General features: G+C 31.9%; 1 protein-coding gene across 2 annotated transcripts; it reads left to right on the top strand.

Annotated features, from left to right (window-relative positions):
• The first annotated feature begins 413 nt into the window (after positions 1 to 413).
• Positions 414 to 9,994, top strand: LOC121259795 (putative RNA-binding protein Luc7-like 2). 2 transcript variants are annotated; one of them, XM_041161549.1, is made up of 13 exons: positions 414 to 756; positions 2,604 to 2,656; positions 3,496 to 3,664; positions 3,753 to 3,816; positions 4,507 to 4,586; positions 4,761 to 4,914; positions 6,071 to 6,132; positions 6,358 to 6,420; positions 6,906 to 6,964; positions 7,288 to 7,369; positions 8,990 to 9,033; positions 9,144 to 9,389; positions 9,655 to 9,994. In XM_041161549.1, exons 1-13 carry the CDS (start codon positions 610 to 612, stop codon positions 9,671 to 9,673), a joined length of 1,242 nt encoding a protein of 413 aa, XP_041017483.1. In that variant the 5' UTR covers positions 414 to 609; the 3' UTR covers positions 9,674 to 9,994. The 2 variants fall into 2 exon arrangements, with proteins under 2 accessions (XP_041017483.1, XP_041017484.1); XM_041161550.1 differs by having other exon boundaries at positions 416 to 756; positions 6,373 to 6,420.
• The last annotated feature ends 8,512 nt before the right edge of the window (positions 9,995 to 18,506 follow it).

Here is an 18,506-nt window from a genome sequence, read left to right as displayed (position 1 = left end):
TAAATTGAACTAAAAATTAGACTAAACTAAGTTGATCATAATTCAATCCAAGTTCCAAACGTGGTCTAAGGCTTTGTTTGGATCTTCAACTACTCTTAATTCATCTCAATTTATCATTACAACTTTTTCAAATTCCAACACAAAATATAATAAACAATTCAACTTTTTCAAATCTTAAAATAATAATAATATTAAAAAATAATATTCTAACAATATTTTATCATTTCAATTCAACTCAACTCAACTTATTTCAACATCCAAACGATTAAGTCTGCTTTGTATAATAACCATTTTATTATTCAAATTATCTCCCGATGGTGTAAATATATATGTATGAGAAAAAAAAACCATATATATATATTATATTATATTATATTATATATATTTATTATATTTTATTCAAATCATATCCAGTTCATGCGGGCACTCCAACTAGTACATAAAAATGCAAGGGCATATAAGAAAACACGAACAGCCTCGTGAATAGGTAATCTATCAAACCCTCGATCAGCGCCCTTGTTCCCTAAAGCAAAAGCCCTACAAATCTCACTCTGACTCGAGAGCTCGAGGGAGAGAGAGAGAGAACGACAGAGGCTGAGAGGGTACGTCATGGATGCGATAAGGAAGCAGCTAGACGTGCTGATGGGGGCGAACCGGAACGGCGACGTTCGGGAGGTGAACCGCAAGTACTACGATCGCGACGTATGCCGCCTTTACCTCGTCGGCCTTTGCCCCCACGAGCTCTTCCAATTGACGGTAATATTTAATAGATTTTATCTTTATTTTTTTATTTCCAAAATGTATTTTAATTTGTTCCCTGAATTAAGGAAGCCCTAATCTTTTTTAAATCCGTAAGGCTTAATTTAATTGTTGCGACTGTAGAACTGTTTTTTTTTTTTTTGCCGAGAAATCTGAGGAATGGAGGACAAGTTTGATTTTTGAGTCTACATCTATATTATGGTATTTTTGGAGTTTACTTGACCTGATTGGTTCCTGAGAAAGTTTGGGAACGAGACGATTAGGGTCGCAAGAAACCTTGATGAAGTAAAAGAAAAAGTATAGTAGGGTTTTTATACCGAAATTCTTTATTGAATGGGAGTTGTTAAGTGATGAAACGAAAGACTGACGGATAGAATACGCGAGTTTATATTAGAGTAAATTTGTTTGTTTAATCCCTTTGAATTTCTAATATTTTCAAAGTATTTGAGCTTAAGGCAATTGTTGTAGCTGCAAGGACTGCTTGGTTTTGTATGGGGATGGTTTCTCCCTTTTGGTGCCCTCATAAAGTTGAGACTTGTTTTTTTTTTTTTGTTTTTTGGTTGGGAGGAGGAATTTTTGGAACTGATAAAGAAAGTTCTGATATGTTTCCCTTAGGTTATCATCTTAAGATAATTTTTGTTGATGGAAGAAGTATATGGTTTTAGTAAATTCGTGGAAAGGAGAAGATAATTGTTTTTTTGGAGTTTGATTAGACTTGTTGGATACTGCAAAGATTTGGGCAACAGACTGAGAATTTGTATAAAAGTAAGAGAAAAGAAAACAGAATTGGAGTGTTTGTGCTTTTCCTTGTTTTGGTCTCTATGTTCGAGGAAACAGAGAAGTAACACATGGAAAGCGTGAGTTTTATAATAGTTGGCAAAGGAACCAAAGTCTATAGATGCACCTGGTTTGTGGGAGAGTACGTGCACAATATTATATGAAAGAAGCCACGTGCAAAAGATAGTCATGAGTAGTGAGACGTAGAAATTTCAACTTGTCCGAATTGGCAACAGTAGTAGAGGCTCTCTCCTTTTTTCAATGAATTCTACAAAAGATGTGTCTGACTTGACACTAGGCTGTGTAATACCTATTGCTGGGCTTGTTGAATGAGATTGGCATGAAGGCACATCCTTCTATAGGTCTTAAAAGAACACCTTCTGCCCCAATCTGAGCTGGTTTTCAAAATTGGCGCCAATTGGATGCATATCTCACTGCACCTTTCTTTCTCTCTCTTTGGTTTTTTTGGTGGGGGAATGGTTGCTTCTGCTTATTTCTGCCAATCCTTATTGTAGAGATTGCCACCCCAAGGTTTAATGGGTTTAGATTTCAGCACACGGTTTTTGGTGGATGAAGTGCACCTCAAGGTGGGCAAGAAGATCTGTTTGTGTTGTCAGACTGGTTGGTAGTGATGTTCTCATAGCAATTGCTGGTTTTCTTTTGGAACAGGCAGCTTTGGTTTCTTTATGTAACAACAGTCTATACAAAGACATATGATGATCTAGCAGTGGGAGGATTTAGTATTGACATGTCTGTTGGTAACTTTTTAAGTATTGGGTCAATTTTTCTTTACTGCGAATATCTTATGTTTAGTCATCATGTATCATGACAGGGATATGAAATTTTTTTGGACTTTATTTTTATCCATAAATTGATTTACAGTGAATTCCTTTCCACTTATCTTTTTAAATCAAGGAGAAACTTGGTTATTCTAGTGTTAATGCATGTACTCTATGTTATTAAGGGGTATTGCGTTCTTGCTATGTGTGCTATTCATCTGTTTATCGATAATTAATTTGACCACTTCTAACTCTCTAATATCATTTATTCTTTTCCTTTTGTTCCAGAAAATGGATATGGGACCCTGCCCAAAGGTCCACTCCTTGCAGCTGAGGAAAGAGTATCCTTATACTTTTAGGGAATGATATGTGTTTCGGTGTTTTTTTCTTTTGTTTTTTTTTCTAATTAAAATGAACGCCATTGAGTCAGTGGCATGCTGTGGACACTGAAAATTATCATTCATTATTATAGTTTTAAGTCAAGCCTCTGGAATGCCTCTGTGGCCTAGAGAATTTGTAAGTACAAATTCGCTTTTCCCCTGTTGTGTTTCAGTGTTTTTTTTTTTCTAATTAAAATGAACGCCAATGAGTCAGTGGCAAGCCGCTGACACTGAAAATTATCATTCATTATTATGGTTTTAAGTCAAGCCTCTGGAATGCCTCTGTGGTCTAGATGGTCTTGCATTTTCTATTTATCTTGTTGAAGAATTCGCTTTTCCCCTGTTTTGTACTTGCGAATTTGTACTGAAAAGGTAATACAAAATAATTTAATTGCATAATATGTGATAGAAGTCTAACTAGAATTTTTATGGTTAAGCTTAATTGTCTTGCACTTGTAAGTTTTCTTGCTCTAGGCCATTTTTAACTGTGCAGAAGAAATTACTCCTTGTGCCTTACTTCACTTACTAAGGGATAAGCTCTTGGCGACCTACATTTTTGCTTCTGTTGAACCTTGCCATGCACTAGGGCTTAACTTCAAAATCCTCATAAGTCATTTTGTTATTTTACTAATAAAAAAGCCTCATAAGTCACATTTTAAGATTACCATGAGGTTGCTGGAATTAATAGCTACTTAATTAGCAATTCAAAAGAGTTTTTTTTTCTAAGTGGATGTGATCCAATGGCATGTAAATGTTGTGGATTTTGAATTTTTTCTATAGTTGGGCTTAAATATTTTTAGATACGAGGAATCCAAAGCAAAAGGGACTGACAACTATGATAGAGATTTGGAGGATGTCATCGATAGGCTCATTCTTGAGTGCGATAGGAAGATCACTAGAGCTCTTAGGCGCCTTGAGGCTGAGGATGCAAAAGCTGCTATAGCAATTTCTGTCTCAGAAGTTACACAGGTGATGGTTGACTCTTTCAATTCATATGTTATAAATTTTCATTCGGTGAATTTAAAACTCATAAATTGGTTTTTGTTTGAAATTGCAGACATCTGAGGTGCTTGAGCTATCCAAGCAGATCAAAGAGAAGTTGAAAGAAGCTGATCAATATGGTAATGTGTACAGAATGTGTATAGTCTCTGCTGGTGCTTGCCTAGATGTTGGTTTTTTTTTTTAAGTTATAGGGAGCTTTTGAGTATGAATGGGTATAAAATTATACACGCAAACATACAAGTATGTATGCATATACAGATTTGATTGAGCACTCAGTATTTTGTGTGGGCTATAAATTAGATTTTTCATAGTACCTTAATTTTGATGTTGCCAGTCATACTTTTGCTCACTACTGGAATAGTTAAAAAGTTGAACCAATGCGGATAATCAGGATAAAAGAAAGAACCATTCAGTTCTTGCAAGTAACTCAAGTCTCACGACAGGAAGTGAAATGCTTAGTTTAGGGTTACTATTTTTGTGATTTCCTAGAAAGAGACTATCAACATTAGCTTAATTCTTATTATTCTATCGTGTATTTATTTGCATCCTGTAGTCAGTTCTGGGTTTTTTTGGACAAATGCAACCTCCTTCCCACTTACGCAATGGATGGAGATTGAGGCTTGTTTAATTTACGACACTGTTAATGGAAAAATTGTTGACTCTAACTTAAGTGGCTTTATACATGGAGAAAGTTCGATTTCTGATTTTTCAAGATGAGGAAATATTAGTTATATGCACCAGATGTTTACTTAAATTTTTTTATTAGCCATTAGTAACTTATTAATAAAAAAGTGATGTGAAATATGCAGATCTTGAAGGCAAAACAGATCTTAAAATTCGAGCTTTGGAGGTGGTAGAGGAACTAAGAACCAAAAGAGCGGACAAACAGGTGATGATTGCTATCCGAGACATTTTATTTGTCTGCTGTGATTTTCATTGTTTCATTGTTCTCATCTATCGTTCTGTCATGTTGATCCATCGGTAGAAGTTCCATGAATTCCTTTTTCTTCAATGGACATATATTATGACTTTCATATATGTCTTTCTTCTGTTGTGGTGACAGTCCATGCTTCTTTTGGATGCATTCAATAAAGATAGGGCATCTTTGCCTCAACCCCTACCAAACCCACCACCGTTGGCACCCTTGCCTGTAGTTACACCTGATCCTCGTACACAGGAAATGATAAATGAAAAGTTGAAGAAAGCAGAGGATCTTGGTAAGTCACTCATACTCAAATTTATTTGGTTATGGCCACACTCCATTGCGGTTGGAATTTGGATCTTATATATGTGCTATGCGATTGTTTGTGGCACTTTTTTGGGTGTATATTGTCATAGTTTAACATGACAGGTACATTGTTTCTTTCCCATTATTCCTCTGCCTTTGTTAATATGGTTTTCTATTAAAAGAAAAGGACCTTTCAAACTTCTTGGTGAAAGTGTCATACTTTTGTGTTTTTACATGTTTGGTAACTGCTGCTATTGATCTCATCTTTTCTAGGGTGGGGCTGGGGGTTAGTTTATGCAACCACTATTGTGTTTGGTAATTGATCTTTATACTTTGTTTTCAACTAAATCATTTTGTTCAATATCTGTTAGTACTTGTCATTTTCACGTGTTATATGGGATTTCAAACTTACCTTTACTGGATGTGTGCAAGTAGAAATTATTTTTGTGAATACCTACTTGTTGGCCAAATTCAAATATCTCGTCCCAATAGGTTAAAAACTTTTCATCAAGTGGCTTTCATTAACAAAAAAGGAAAAATTCTTGTAACCCTTTATCCTTTTATTTTCCATTTATTTCTTCATTCTTTTTCCTGTTTTGTCGCGACCAATTTTTCAAAATCCCTTCATTTCCATTTTTGCCCCCTCCTCTCTCTCTCTCTCTCTCTCTCTCTCTCTCTCTCAGGTGGTTCCTTTCGGTACCATTATTGTCACTTTTGATCCTCTTGTTATATTTCTGAATCTATAGAGGCCCTATTAGCCCCAACTGGAAGATGTGGTGATCATGCTGTTCTATACAACAATACACTTTGGTTTAAGCAAAGTATTCTTGAATACTCTAAATTGTATTCGCCGCTAAGAAGTATCTCAAAACGGCTTATCCTTTACTTGTAAGAACAGGGTGAAGGGTGGTGTCTAGGAACTTAAATAATATGGCTGGCTGTAAACAGATTTGAATTATGACTGGAAGTGACATGGCATGAGACTTTTTTTGGTTGGTTTAAGTTACTATGAGAATCTTGGTTGTGTTGTGGATTTTGGCATGAAGAAATGTAACTGAAATGCTTTATTTTGTATGATTTTAATTTTAATTTTAGTTCTAGGAATCAACTTGTGGATATTTCTTGAAGTTTTGTAACCTTTTCAGGTGAGCAGGGTTTGGTTGAAGAGGCACAAAAGGCATTGGAAGAGGCTGAAGCTCTTAAGAAGGTTCTTTTTTTGTTAAAAATAAAGAAGTGTGTTTTAGGTTTATGGGCACGTTTTCTTAAAAAAAAGGGTTTTATGGGCTTGTTTTATGATGAGGTCTTCTGCTTTGTGTTCTTGTAGTTTATTTTATGTAATTGTCACATTGTGCTGTTTTAAAGCCTTTGTAGCTTCCATTGTTTTCTTTTCTTTTTGCTTCTTATTCTAGTAGTTTTGTTATTTTGATCTCAGCTACCTGCTCGGCAGGAGCCTGCTCTGGATTCCTCCAAGTACACTGCTGCTGATGTTCGCATTGTAAGTCCATTTTACCTTTGCTTATTTATCTATTTTTGGATAGTGTTCTTTTAGGTGTATAGAAAGCTATAGTTGAACTGCAGAGAGAGAGAGAGAGATTGTCCATATGCTATGTCATAACCAACATGATCCTAGGCAAACACCTTTATTGATCAAAACAGCGGCATTGTGAGTATGTGTGTTTCAGATTTGTTTTTAATACATTTGATGCCCAAAATATCCATGTTTAGAAAAAAAAAATTGGACTGTTAATTTAAATGACTGTTATTGTTTAACATTTTTTTATAATTTTGTTCAGTGTTTTAAAAAGTCCATTAATATCCTTGTTTATTAATTCAAATTTTCAACTTTTTCATCTAATCTTTACCTAATCATTAATTGATAAAAAAGATATCCTTGTATATTAGTTAGCTCAGAAATACTTATCAATAAAAGCATAATTTGCTCTGAAAGCCTAATTTTTGTCAATCCTGATGTTATGTCAGACTGATCAGAAGTTACGTGTTTGTGACATTTGTGGAGCATTTTTGAGTGTTTATGACAGGTAATATTCGATCTTGTATCCTTAATTTTTACTGTATTTTTGTATGTTTTCTTAGAAAAACATAGAGATGGTAATTGGGGATTACAATTCAGCTTTTGACCCGACAAGTATACCTCCTTGTCACCAGCAGGCTCTTGGGCCGAGTTTTACGGGGAATACTTTTGCAGCTAAAGAATGTGCGTCTTTTTCTGTTTTATGCTTGCAGATCATGCTATTATTAGCTAGAAAATTATCAGGCAACTGTGCTGTAAATGTATATTTTTGTCGAAGCTTTTGAATATGTTAGGTTTGCAAACCTGTTTTATTTTTCTTGTTATTTTCAGTGACCGCCGTTTAGCTGATCATTTTGGTGGGAAGCTTCATTTAGGCTATATGCAAATCCGAGAGAAGTTAGCAGAGCTTAAGGTAATACATATTCTGGCATTCTTATCCTTTTTTATTATTACCACCACCACCACCACACCACCACCACCACCACTACTATTTGTAGTAGGAGGTAGTAATGGTAGCAGATGATTGATTTTATCTAAGATCTAAGTGTCAAAACAGATGTCAGATAGTTCTTTTTTTTCTTTTTTTTAGCAAAATAAATGTCAAGCGAATAACCAAACTGATGCTGTAGTAATCAATGTGATGTATCTATTGTTTTACCTATTTTGTCTTTTGAAATATCATTAAGTGGGTATTCTGAATATGTTGGTTCAGGTGCTGGTATAATGTTTGACATTCTTCTATAGAGATTCTCAGTTAGTGTTCCATCTGTGAGTTTTCTAACTTCAGTGAAGGGGTGACTCTTTTTTAAAGATATTTTCTTACAATTTTTTTTCATTATCATCTAGTTTTTAAGACTAGCATGGAAAATACCCAACAAATTGTCGACTCCAATTTGGTTTTAATGATCAGGACATGTTGGATGTGGACTGATACCCCTGGGGTTTGAAACAACAATTAAAGACATGGATTTGCTAGAAATATATATCACAAGTGTAGTGGATGTAATCTAGCAGTTGGATTTTCAATGTACTTATGTAATTTAGAATTATCAAGTGGCGTAATATGAATATATAGTTTCACTCCTTGTCTTGAATGTTAATCTATATATATGTAAGCATGTATGTATACAGTAGTTCAATACTAGAAAACTGGCTTCTGCAAAATAATGGTTGTGAAGGCAACTAGAAAAAAATAGAAAAAAGAAATTCAATGGCCCAGAGGGGTCCCTGACCGTTGTAAAAGGTGCTGTTGGCCTTGATCAAGAGGCTTGCTGTAAAGAAGGGTTCTAAAATCAAGAAGCGTGTTCGGTGGTTGTGCTATTTTTGCCAGCTAGTTTTTCTGGCCTCTGAATAATTTTACCTAATATTGCGCAAACAGCATCCTGGGTGACAACATTGTTAACTTTATAGAAGGTGACAAGCAGTTGCGGTTTTCAGTTGTGAATGGTGTTCTGTTTTATGTTGATGCACTTTCATGCCGCCTTTTACCTCTCTCGATCCAATGGTAATACTATTTTAAAAAATGGGTGATTGCTTCCATCACTAACCCTACGCACTGTCTCTTTGCTCTCTGTGGCACATGCAATGAGCACTGGCCTTCCTCTTTATAGAGGAGAGTTAACTTTTATTATAGAGGCTGGTGGTTGGTACAGCGGTGCTGCATTAGTGTGGTGATATATGTAAGTGCAATTTTATTTTAGTTTTTGAGATATTGCTATAAAAGAAAACCAGTTTCAGTTTGTGTAAGTGACTGCCCCACCATTTTACAATAGGAGAAAATGGACACCACAAATTTGTATGGCATTTATTTTCAGAGCTTATAGACTTTACCAATTATTGAACAGGATAGGAGAAATGGATAAAGGAAGGTACATTTTTAATCACTTTGTGGCGCCAGATAATTTGTCAAAGCAGCTCTGCTTTTTCTTGTGGCTTGCTATATCTCTGGATCTAGTTCTTTTTTAATATAATTAGACTTGTATCTTTCAAAAGTAGGAGTTTATTATATTTTTATGGGTAATTAATTTGTCAGGAAGAGAAAGAAAAGGGCCGAAAGGTTGATCGGGATGATAGAAGGTATATTTCATTATCTATTTTTTTAAATTTATATGTATTATATTTCTATTTTGTCCCTAATTTCTAACTGAATATTGTTCTTTTCCCTCCTTCAATTGTTTGATTTGTAGATCAAAAGAACGCAGCAGGGACAGAGACCGGGAGCCTAGTAAGGACCGGGAACAAGGAGATAGCCGTGACCGAGGAAGGGATCATGATCGTAGGAGCAGAGATCGTGATAGGCATTATGATCGTGAACGTGGATACGATCGGGAGCGTGATAGAGACGTAGATCGCTCCCGCAATTATGATTCAAGAAGTCGCCGCAGGTCACGGTCACGGTCAAGGGAGCGTTCCAGGGACTATGATCGCCACAGGTACTTTACTATGATCCCCATAGTTCCTTGTAAGTTGTGGTCCACAAACCATGTTCATGGCCTGGCGGTTGCACCAGATGCCCCATGGATTAACTGGGTGAACTAACTCATCATGGTCACAAAACAGTCCAAGGCACTCTCTAATCATAAATGAGTCGTTTTCTGCACGAGTTCCATTAGAGATGTATGGTTTCCACTTGCCTATATGCACAACTGGAAACTTTTTATGGCCTTTTTATCTGATTACTTACTGTTGTTGTTTCAGGCGTTATGATCGGTACTAGATCCTTGCTGTGGAGCATATGGATTTGAAATGTGTTCTCGTCTAGATCAGTGTTTAGACAGATGTAGGGAAATGATAATTATGTTTTTAATTACATGTCTAGTGGAGTTGGAGCTGGAGCTGTTATTCCCCTGTGATGGAGACGTAATTTGGTGCTTATGTTTTCTCAAGTATGTGTTTGAAACGTATGTTCGACGCTAATCTAAGTTGGGAGTTTGCATTCCTACTTACATTTGGCTGTATTCTTGGTGACCTACTTTCATGGTATTGAAATTTGGTCCGAGGTGGATTGTGTACGCTATATTCAGTTAATGGTTTTACTTGGTAATCAACAAGGAATGCCATCCGAAGGTAAACTTCACCTACTGCTTTATGTTAGACACGAATCATGATACACAAAACCATTTCTAACCTATATGAAGAAAATTGTGAATAATGAAAAATGATTTCCTTCAGTTTTCGCAGCTTTTTCATTGTCCGAATGGACTGTGATTGAAGATGAATATATGTATAATAACCCAACAATTCTTTGGAGTTTGGAGTGATGAGGATTGAATTTTGTCACAATTAATATTCTATATTTTTCCTTCTCAGAAAACTATGCTGTCAATTGGGCCCCCCATCTTTTGTGGGATCCCAATCTCGCGGTTGGGAAGCCATGAAGGGATGGATGGCTCCTGGTAATTCATAAGATGTGGAAGTGGGTATCTGGCAAAATCCGTACATGGATCCAGGTTGCAAATGAGGTTGCATGCTTACACACTGCATCCAGCTTTGCCCTGGGCAGATATCTGCCTGTATGGACGGATTATTGGCAGTATCTAGGTATGTTGGCACCTGCCTGCCTATCGTCCAAGGGTTTATGCTGCATACCCGGCTGTCTATCCGCCGAGGGTTCACAAAGAATCATTTTTTTAAGAATGAATTAAAATAAGATAATCGAAGAAGAGCATTTTCAAATTTTTTTTTTTTTTAAGACCCGGTTTGGATTTAATTCATTTTATTTTATTATTACAATTTTTAAATTTTCGTATAAAATATAATAAATAATTTATATTTTTTAAATATTAAAATAATAATAATAATATTAAAAACTAATATTTTAACAATATATTATTTAATTTTTATCTAAAATTATTTTATCTCATTTCACTATCTAAAGCTCAAATAAAAGAAAAATTATCATCTAAAAACTGTGAGTTGAAATTATTGATCGGCCATCATTGTACAGCGAGAACCAGAGGATGTTAGCAAAATGTTACAGACTTCCAAAGTCTGACTCAATTGGGCCATAAACTTAAAATTAAAAAATATGCTTGAAACAGAACCCATGAGGAAAGTATCCCAGGTAAAAATTCGAAAATCTGACTTTGAATTTGACTCCTCTCCGGCTCGATTCCAACTCCGATTTTTCCTTTCGGTTCCGATATTATACATATACTGTAATATATATATATATATATATATATATATATTTATACATTCATCATATATATTTTACATAACTATAACTTACATAGTTAAATTCAATAATAAATTAATATATGACATGTAAACATCATACTATTACTATCATGTAACACTAATGTATAATAATATGCAATACTAATGTATAAAGAAAAATAGATAAGTTTCTGAAAACAAGAATTAAAATATAAAAGAATCCAAGAACAATTAAAAGATCCATTACTAACTCAAAAAATTGATAATTTTAAAATTATAATTGAAAAGGAACTATGCTCTAACCTGTCTAATGCTTTTTGGATTAGAAAACAACATATAGTTAAATTACTTTATGAAAAAGAATTTTCTGAAAAGAATATTTCAATTAAAGCTAGACCAATCCAAATGAATAATAAATTGTTTTAATTTTGTAAAAAAGAAATTAATGATCTATTAAAAAAAGATTAATTAGGAAAAGTAAGTCACTATGGAGTTGTGCTGCTTTTAACGTCTTTGGTATCATAACCATTGGCAATTATATTGTTATTTATTGATATTGTATTTTGCCATATTATTGTCTATTTTGAATTATGGAGTATTATTTTGCTCATGGTATTGGTTATCAAGATTTATATGAAATAAGGTATACGGAATACAATCTAAGACTTGAATTAAAAATATTGATGAATGATATAAAAGATCTTAAGGAAAAACTTGAATTAATGAAACAAGATAAAGAGTTACTGATAACTAGCCATCTTCTATATCAAAGAAGAAAAGAGTTATTAGAACAGTGGAAAAATCATCGCGAATTTTTAATAAACGAAATTAAGAGTATAAGATATCATTTAAATATCCTTGCATTTTAAAAAAATAACATCAACCAAGAAGATTATAATATAATAGATATAGAAAGAAATTTACAAGATTGAACAATTCTTAATGTTCCAAAAAATCAAATATACAAACATTCTACTTTTTATTCTAAATTATCATTTGTTACAAATTATAGTATTAAATTAGTAGAAAAAATCATTAATTTAAATAAGATTATGAATCATTACAACTATTAACAAAGGAAGCTATCAAACATTACAAAGAACAGAAATATTCTTTCATACCTATTGGATTAGTACAAGTTGTTATATAAAACCGCTCACAAGAAATGGATTAAACACTTCAGTATTATTTTGTCTAAGGGATAGAAGACACTATAATTTTCATGATTCATTACTTGACATGGTAGAATCAAGCCTATTCCAAGGTCCAGTTTATTTTAATTGTTATCTTAATTATTCTCTTTCATTATTTGATACTAATATCTTACATGCATTAACATTAAACATTAAAACAAACAGTTATCATAGGATGAAAGGATCATATCCTTTAACAGTAATATATAAGATCCATTATAAACTGATGAAAGCAACATTAGAACCACGAGCTCTTAATACCAGTCCAAAAAAATATACATTATTATTACAATCTAGTACACAAACTCTAGTGTACAAATTCCTAAATGAATTAATTGGAATCAAATTACTCTTTCTAATATATGACAGTTAGAAAATATTATTCCATTAACTAAGATAGAAAATAATTCTAAAGATGATTTTGAATATATAGATAAAAAAACGGATGGAACAGTCCAAATTACTTTTCAACATTTTAGAAGATCTTTATCATATTATTCTTTTCCAGCACCTTCTAGTTTTCATACACCCAGATCTGCTCTTACATCAATTTTTCGGAATAGATCTCAAAATTTTGACACCAGATCCAAGAAGCTAGACACACAGATTCGAAAAATTATTCTCGAAAATATTATTGATACGCCAGTATATACTATTAATTATCCAGATAAAACATCCACCTCTCATCCTTGAAAACGAACCTTCTTCTCTAACATATTCACAAGTAATTGGAGATGATGCCCAAATATACACATTGAGTAAAGAATAATTTAAAATTAATAAAGAATATCTCAAATAAGATTATATGAAAGAAGAAAATAGTCACAAATGATTAGTATTTTTTTCGACTTTTACAAAAATAGAAAGAGATTATATTCAAGAAAAATATTATGAGTATCTAGAAAGAATACAGATTAATATACTTTTATTTACATGGTTTGAAATCTATAAAACAAATCAATTATCAACCATAAACAGGACTACAAATCAATGGGTTAAAGAAGAAAATAATCAAATTGATTATGATGAATACCTCCCTTTTGAAGCCATCAAGTTCAATCAAAGAAATACTCAAATATTGACTTCACCAAAAAAAAAAAATATAATAATACAATAGAAGACAAAAACACCGATAATATAATCCAACAAAACAATTATACAAATTTATATCTAAAAATTATGAGTAAACAATTAGAAAGAATTGAAGCCCAAATATCTCTCATTAATCCTTCTATTAAAGAAGCAAAAGAAACCACTTTATTTGTTCCCCATGAAATCCCATCTCATCTAAAAACTATTTTTTCTAAAATAAAAAATGATTTCTTAGAACAAATCTCTAATAAATTAGAAAAATTAAGTATTACTAATACAACATCTACTTCAAAACAACCTCATATTAATGTATTAAGTAAGACAGACTCACCTGTATTATCTAATTCTGAAATTAGTAATATTGGAAACCAATTTAAAAATTTAGATTTGCAAATAAATAAGATGAGATGAGATTATGTTAATAGTTTTTCAGATAGGGATTCTAAACATCTTATTTCTATTACTCGTAATAGGTATTTGAGGCATACTCCACCGGATATGCAATTTGAAGAAAGATAACATATAGTAAGATCTGCTTTTGTACCAGATTTATTATATGAATGAAATATAGATAGATTATCTGAGTATGAAATATTAAATCATTTCCAAGAAATGATTATGGTTGCTAACATTTATAAGAGAAATAGAAAAACTGATCACCAAGTAGCACATAATGAAAATATGCAAATGATTAAAATAGAAGATGGTTTACCATTAGAAGATGCTGTAAATACTTTAATATATGTATTAACTAAATACTTTGTTGGTGATCCTATTCAATTCAAAGAAAGAATCAGTGATTTGTTAATTAATTTAAGATTTCCTCAATTATCTGATTTCCGTTGGTATAAAGATATATTTCTAACTAAGGTTACGATCAGAAATGACTTCCAACAACCATACTGGAAGGAAAAGTTCATAGCCGGACTTCCATATTACTTCGCCCAAAAGGTAAAAAAATCATTAGTAAAGTCAGATGGTACTAGTGATTTTATTAATCTCGCATATGGTGACATAATAACCACTATTAATAGAACAAGTTTAATTATGTGTAATGATTTAAGATTAAAAAAGCAGATGAATAAGGAAAAGAAATTTGTTAAAAAGGAATTAGGTACCTTTTGTGAATAGTTTGGTTATACTCCATTATTAGCTCATTCAAGAAAACACAAAAAGGAAAAAATAACTTATAAGAATTATTCTAACAAAAACCGAAAATATAAAAAACCCTATAAAAAGACAAAAGATAAACAAATATATAATAATCCAATAAAAAATCTTAAAAAGACTAATAAAAAGAAAAAACAAATTGTTTGTTATAAATACAGAAAAATTAGACATTATAAATCAATTTGTAAAGTCAAATAACAGATTAATGAACTAGATATATCTAAAATATTAAAAGAAAAATTATTAAACATTTTTATAATACATTTAAGTGAAGAGGAGGAAAGCTCTTCAGAAGAATAGGAAATCTATCAATTAAAAGAATCAAGCCTTTCAGAACAATCTTCTGATAATGAATCTGAAGAAGATGAGGTACATGTTTGCAATTGTTTAGATAAAAATAATTTTATTTGTAATAAAACCATTAATGTACTTTCAAAACAATAAGATATTATATTAGAACTAATAAACAAAATTAATGATCCACATGAAAGAAAATATTACTTAGAAAAACTAAAAGATACTTTTAATAATCTAACAACTTTAAAAATCTCTTCAACACCTTATAATTTTTCAGAGATAGTAGGAAGATTTAAAAAGAAAAAAAATTACAATACAAGATCTACAACAAGAAATTAATGAAATAAAACAAGAGATTAGAAATTTGAAGATATCTAACCTTAAATTAGAAGTTTCAAATGAACAATTACTACAAAAAATTATATTATTAAAAATAGATGAAAACGTAAATAATTCTCATAATAGAGAACAAGGAGATTGTTCAACAATATTTATAAAAGATGAAACAGAAAATTTCATTAATATCCTTGAAAGGATAAATTTTCTAAAATGCTATTATGAAGTAATAGTCTTTATTAATAAACAAATTTCTTTTACTACAATTGTCCTATTAGACATATGAGCAGATTTAAATTGTATACAAGATAGATTAATATTTTCCAAATATTTTGAAAAAACAAAAGAGACACTATCCCAAGCTAATGGAACAAAATTAAATATAAATTATAAATTATCTAATGCACATATTTGTAATAATAATTTTTTTTAAACAACATATATTTTAATAAAAAATATTAACATCAAAGTAATATTAGGAAATCCATTCATTGCCTTACTTTATCATTTTTTCGTAGCAAAAGAATGAATTTCTACTAAAATACTTGGACAAGAAATTCAATTTAAATTCTTATTTCCTCCTGTATCAAAAGAAATTAACTCATTAAAGGAAGTGTCATTAATCAGAGAAATTAATATTTTGACAAAAAATAGGATTAAAAGAAAAGAAAAACAAATAAGTTTCTTAAAACAAGAATTAAAATATAAAAGAATCCAAGAACAATTAAAAGATCCATTACTAACTCAAAAAATTGATAATTTTAAAACTATAATTGGAAAAGAAGTATGCTCTAACCTGCCTAATACTTTTTGGAATAGAAAACAACATATAGTTGAATTACCTTATGAAAAAAAAAATTCTAAAAAGAATATTCCACATAAAGCTAGACTAATCCAAATGAATAATGAATTTTTAGAATTTTTCAAAACATAAATTAATGATCTATTAAAAAAAAGGATTAATTAGGAAAAGTAAGTCACCATGGAATTGTGCTGCTTTTTACTTTAAAAAACAGGCAGAATTAGAAAGATGAGTTATTCGGCTAGTCATCAATTATAAACCGTTAAATAAAGTATTACAATGGATTAGATACCTAATTCCTAATAAAAAAGATTTATTATCTCGACTTTATAATGCTACAGTATTTTCAAAATTTGACATGAAGAGTGGATTTTGGAAAATCTAAATTGCTGAAAAAGATTGTTATAAAATAACATTCGCAGTTCCATTTGGACATTATAAATGGAATATTACGCCATTTGGGTTAAAAAATGGTCGTAGTGAATTTCAAAATATTATGAATGAAATATTTACTCATTTCACTCATTTTTCAATAGTTTATATAGATGATGTATTAATATTTTTCTCATCCATTGAACAACATTGGAAACATTTAAATATATATGTTCAAATTATTAAAAAAAATGGATTAGTTGTTTTGTCACAAAAAATAAAATTATTTCAAAACAAAATTAGATTCCTTAGACATGATATCTATCAGAGAACTATTACACTAATTAGTAAAGCAATAGAATTTACTGATAAATTTTTGGATGAAATAAAATATAAGCAACAACTACAAAGATTTCTGGGAAGTCTCAATAATATTGAAGATTTTTATCAATCTCTCAGACCATTATGTAAGCCATTATTTAAAAGATTAAAAAAAAATCCACCTCCATGGACAAAAAAAATACAAATATTATAAAACAAATTAAGGCTCACGTTAAGAAATTACCGTGCTTAGGACTTCCATCCCCTCATGCTTTTAAAATTGTTGAAACAAATGCCTCTGATCTTGGTTATGGAGGAAGAGCAGTGCTACAGGGAAGCCCCCTGAGGCTCACGAAAAGCACGAAATGCAATGTGGATAAGTGAGATTAAAAAAAAAATTAAAACTGTAAAATACAAATCTCTCTGCATTCTATTGCCCTCCTCCCTAACGAATCTCTTCTTTTTCGAAAAGATCCATCGCTCAAAGGTAGTCGCGAAAGAGTAATGCAGAGATTCTTTTTCTTAAAAACTCGTACGCAGACCTAGCTCCTATCAGACCATGAGCATCAGACCTAGCTCTAGTATGGAATCACTCCTCAAATTAACAAAACCATTTCAAAATAAAAGAAAATACTAGATGAACATGGTTAAACAAACTAAAGAAAACTTCACCAAAAAAAAAAAAAAACTTTTAAAAAATTGGAAAAGAAATAAGAATTCTAAAACCATCCGCATGCTCATGAAATCAAACAACTCCCTAAAGATTGAAAACAATTAAAACAGAAATGAAATAGACCCTTATACTGGCATTTCTAGGTCTGTGCATGAGTTCAAAAGGCACCATGCTTCCAGACTCTTGCAAAAAAAAAAGGTTAGTAGCATAAGTGGGAAACTTGGAGAAATTTTGGAAGGTTATCGTTTTGTATTGAACTGGAATTTGTCCACAAGAATTTAGTTCAGAGTCCAGACGTCTTTTCATTTGTGGATAATCTTCTACATTGTCCAACTATATGAGTTTCAGAACGGTTCCGTCGAAGCTGCTTTCAGCTCCTTCCTGCACTTGGTATTGCCGTTAATGGCACTGCATTCTGTGATGGAGACAAAATGCAGAGAAATGAGATGGTCTCTGGTGGCGCAAAACGAAAGTAAAGGATTCAAGTAAGGGTAAAATAGACATTCACTATTGATGACATGGAGGGTGTGTGTTTCGTGCCTCATGATTGGCGTGCTTTCTAGCATTTTTCATAGAGGAATTATGAAACAAAAATTATCAACTGCTTCAGACCAGATTGTTCGATTCCATTCAGGATGTTGTAATCTTACCCAAAAGAATTATAGTACTACCTGTTTTTCATCTCAGGAATTCTTACAGGGAAAATCATATCATCCTCAAAGTCAAAAGTAAAGTCTAAATCCTCTTATGCCCGGCCACCATTTCCTCCCTATCCTTCACTTTGCCCTTTTGCAACTCCAAAACCATATATGGTATTAGGAACATGACCACAAAATATTAGATCATCTTACAATCCATTCTCATCATTAACTTCTCTAAAATTACTAACATACTCTAAAGTTGTTTTCCCTTATTCTTCTTCTTCTTCTTCTCCTTCTCAAATTGTTAATCCTCTATTACTATCTCAGCCTTCTACTTCTTCTATTGATATGAACCCGTGGAAATGGAATCTTTTGAACCCATAATCAATTTGAAAACTCACCCAAGAAAGCCAAAATCAGTCAATGGATAGAGAACCAAGACCTGATGAGAACTCGTTTCAAGAACCTAGATTATATTAAAATTTAGACCCATT

The sequence above is a fragment of the Juglans microcarpa x Juglans regia genome, chromosome 4D (genome assembly GCF_004785595.1).
Source record: "Juglans microcarpa x Juglans regia isolate MS1-56 chromosome 4D, Jm3101_v1.0, whole genome shotgun sequence".
Classification (NCBI taxonomy): domain Eukaryota; kingdom Viridiplantae; phylum Streptophyta; class Magnoliopsida; order Fagales; family Juglandaceae; genus Juglans; species Juglans microcarpa x Juglans regia.
The sequence above is the reverse complement of the archived record's forward strand: the minus strand, read 5'-3'. Positions and strand labels throughout refer to the sequence as shown.

What these genes read in the sequence shown, in the direction of transcription:
- LOC121259795 (XM_041161549.1), top strand. Translation starts at nt 610, where the DNA reads ATGGATGCGATAAGGAAGCAGCTAGACGTGCTGATGGGGGCGAACCGG. An exon ending in GAAAGAAGCTGATCAATATG is followed by an intron (nt 3,817 to 4,506) that starts GTAATGTGTACA and finishes TGAAATATGCAG; the next exon opens with ATCTTGAAGGCAAAACAGAT. An exon ending in AGGCTGAAGCTCTTAAGAAG is followed by an intron (nt 6,133 to 6,357) that starts GTTCTTTTTTTG and finishes TTTTGATCTCAG; the next exon opens with CTACCTGCTCGGCAGGAGCC.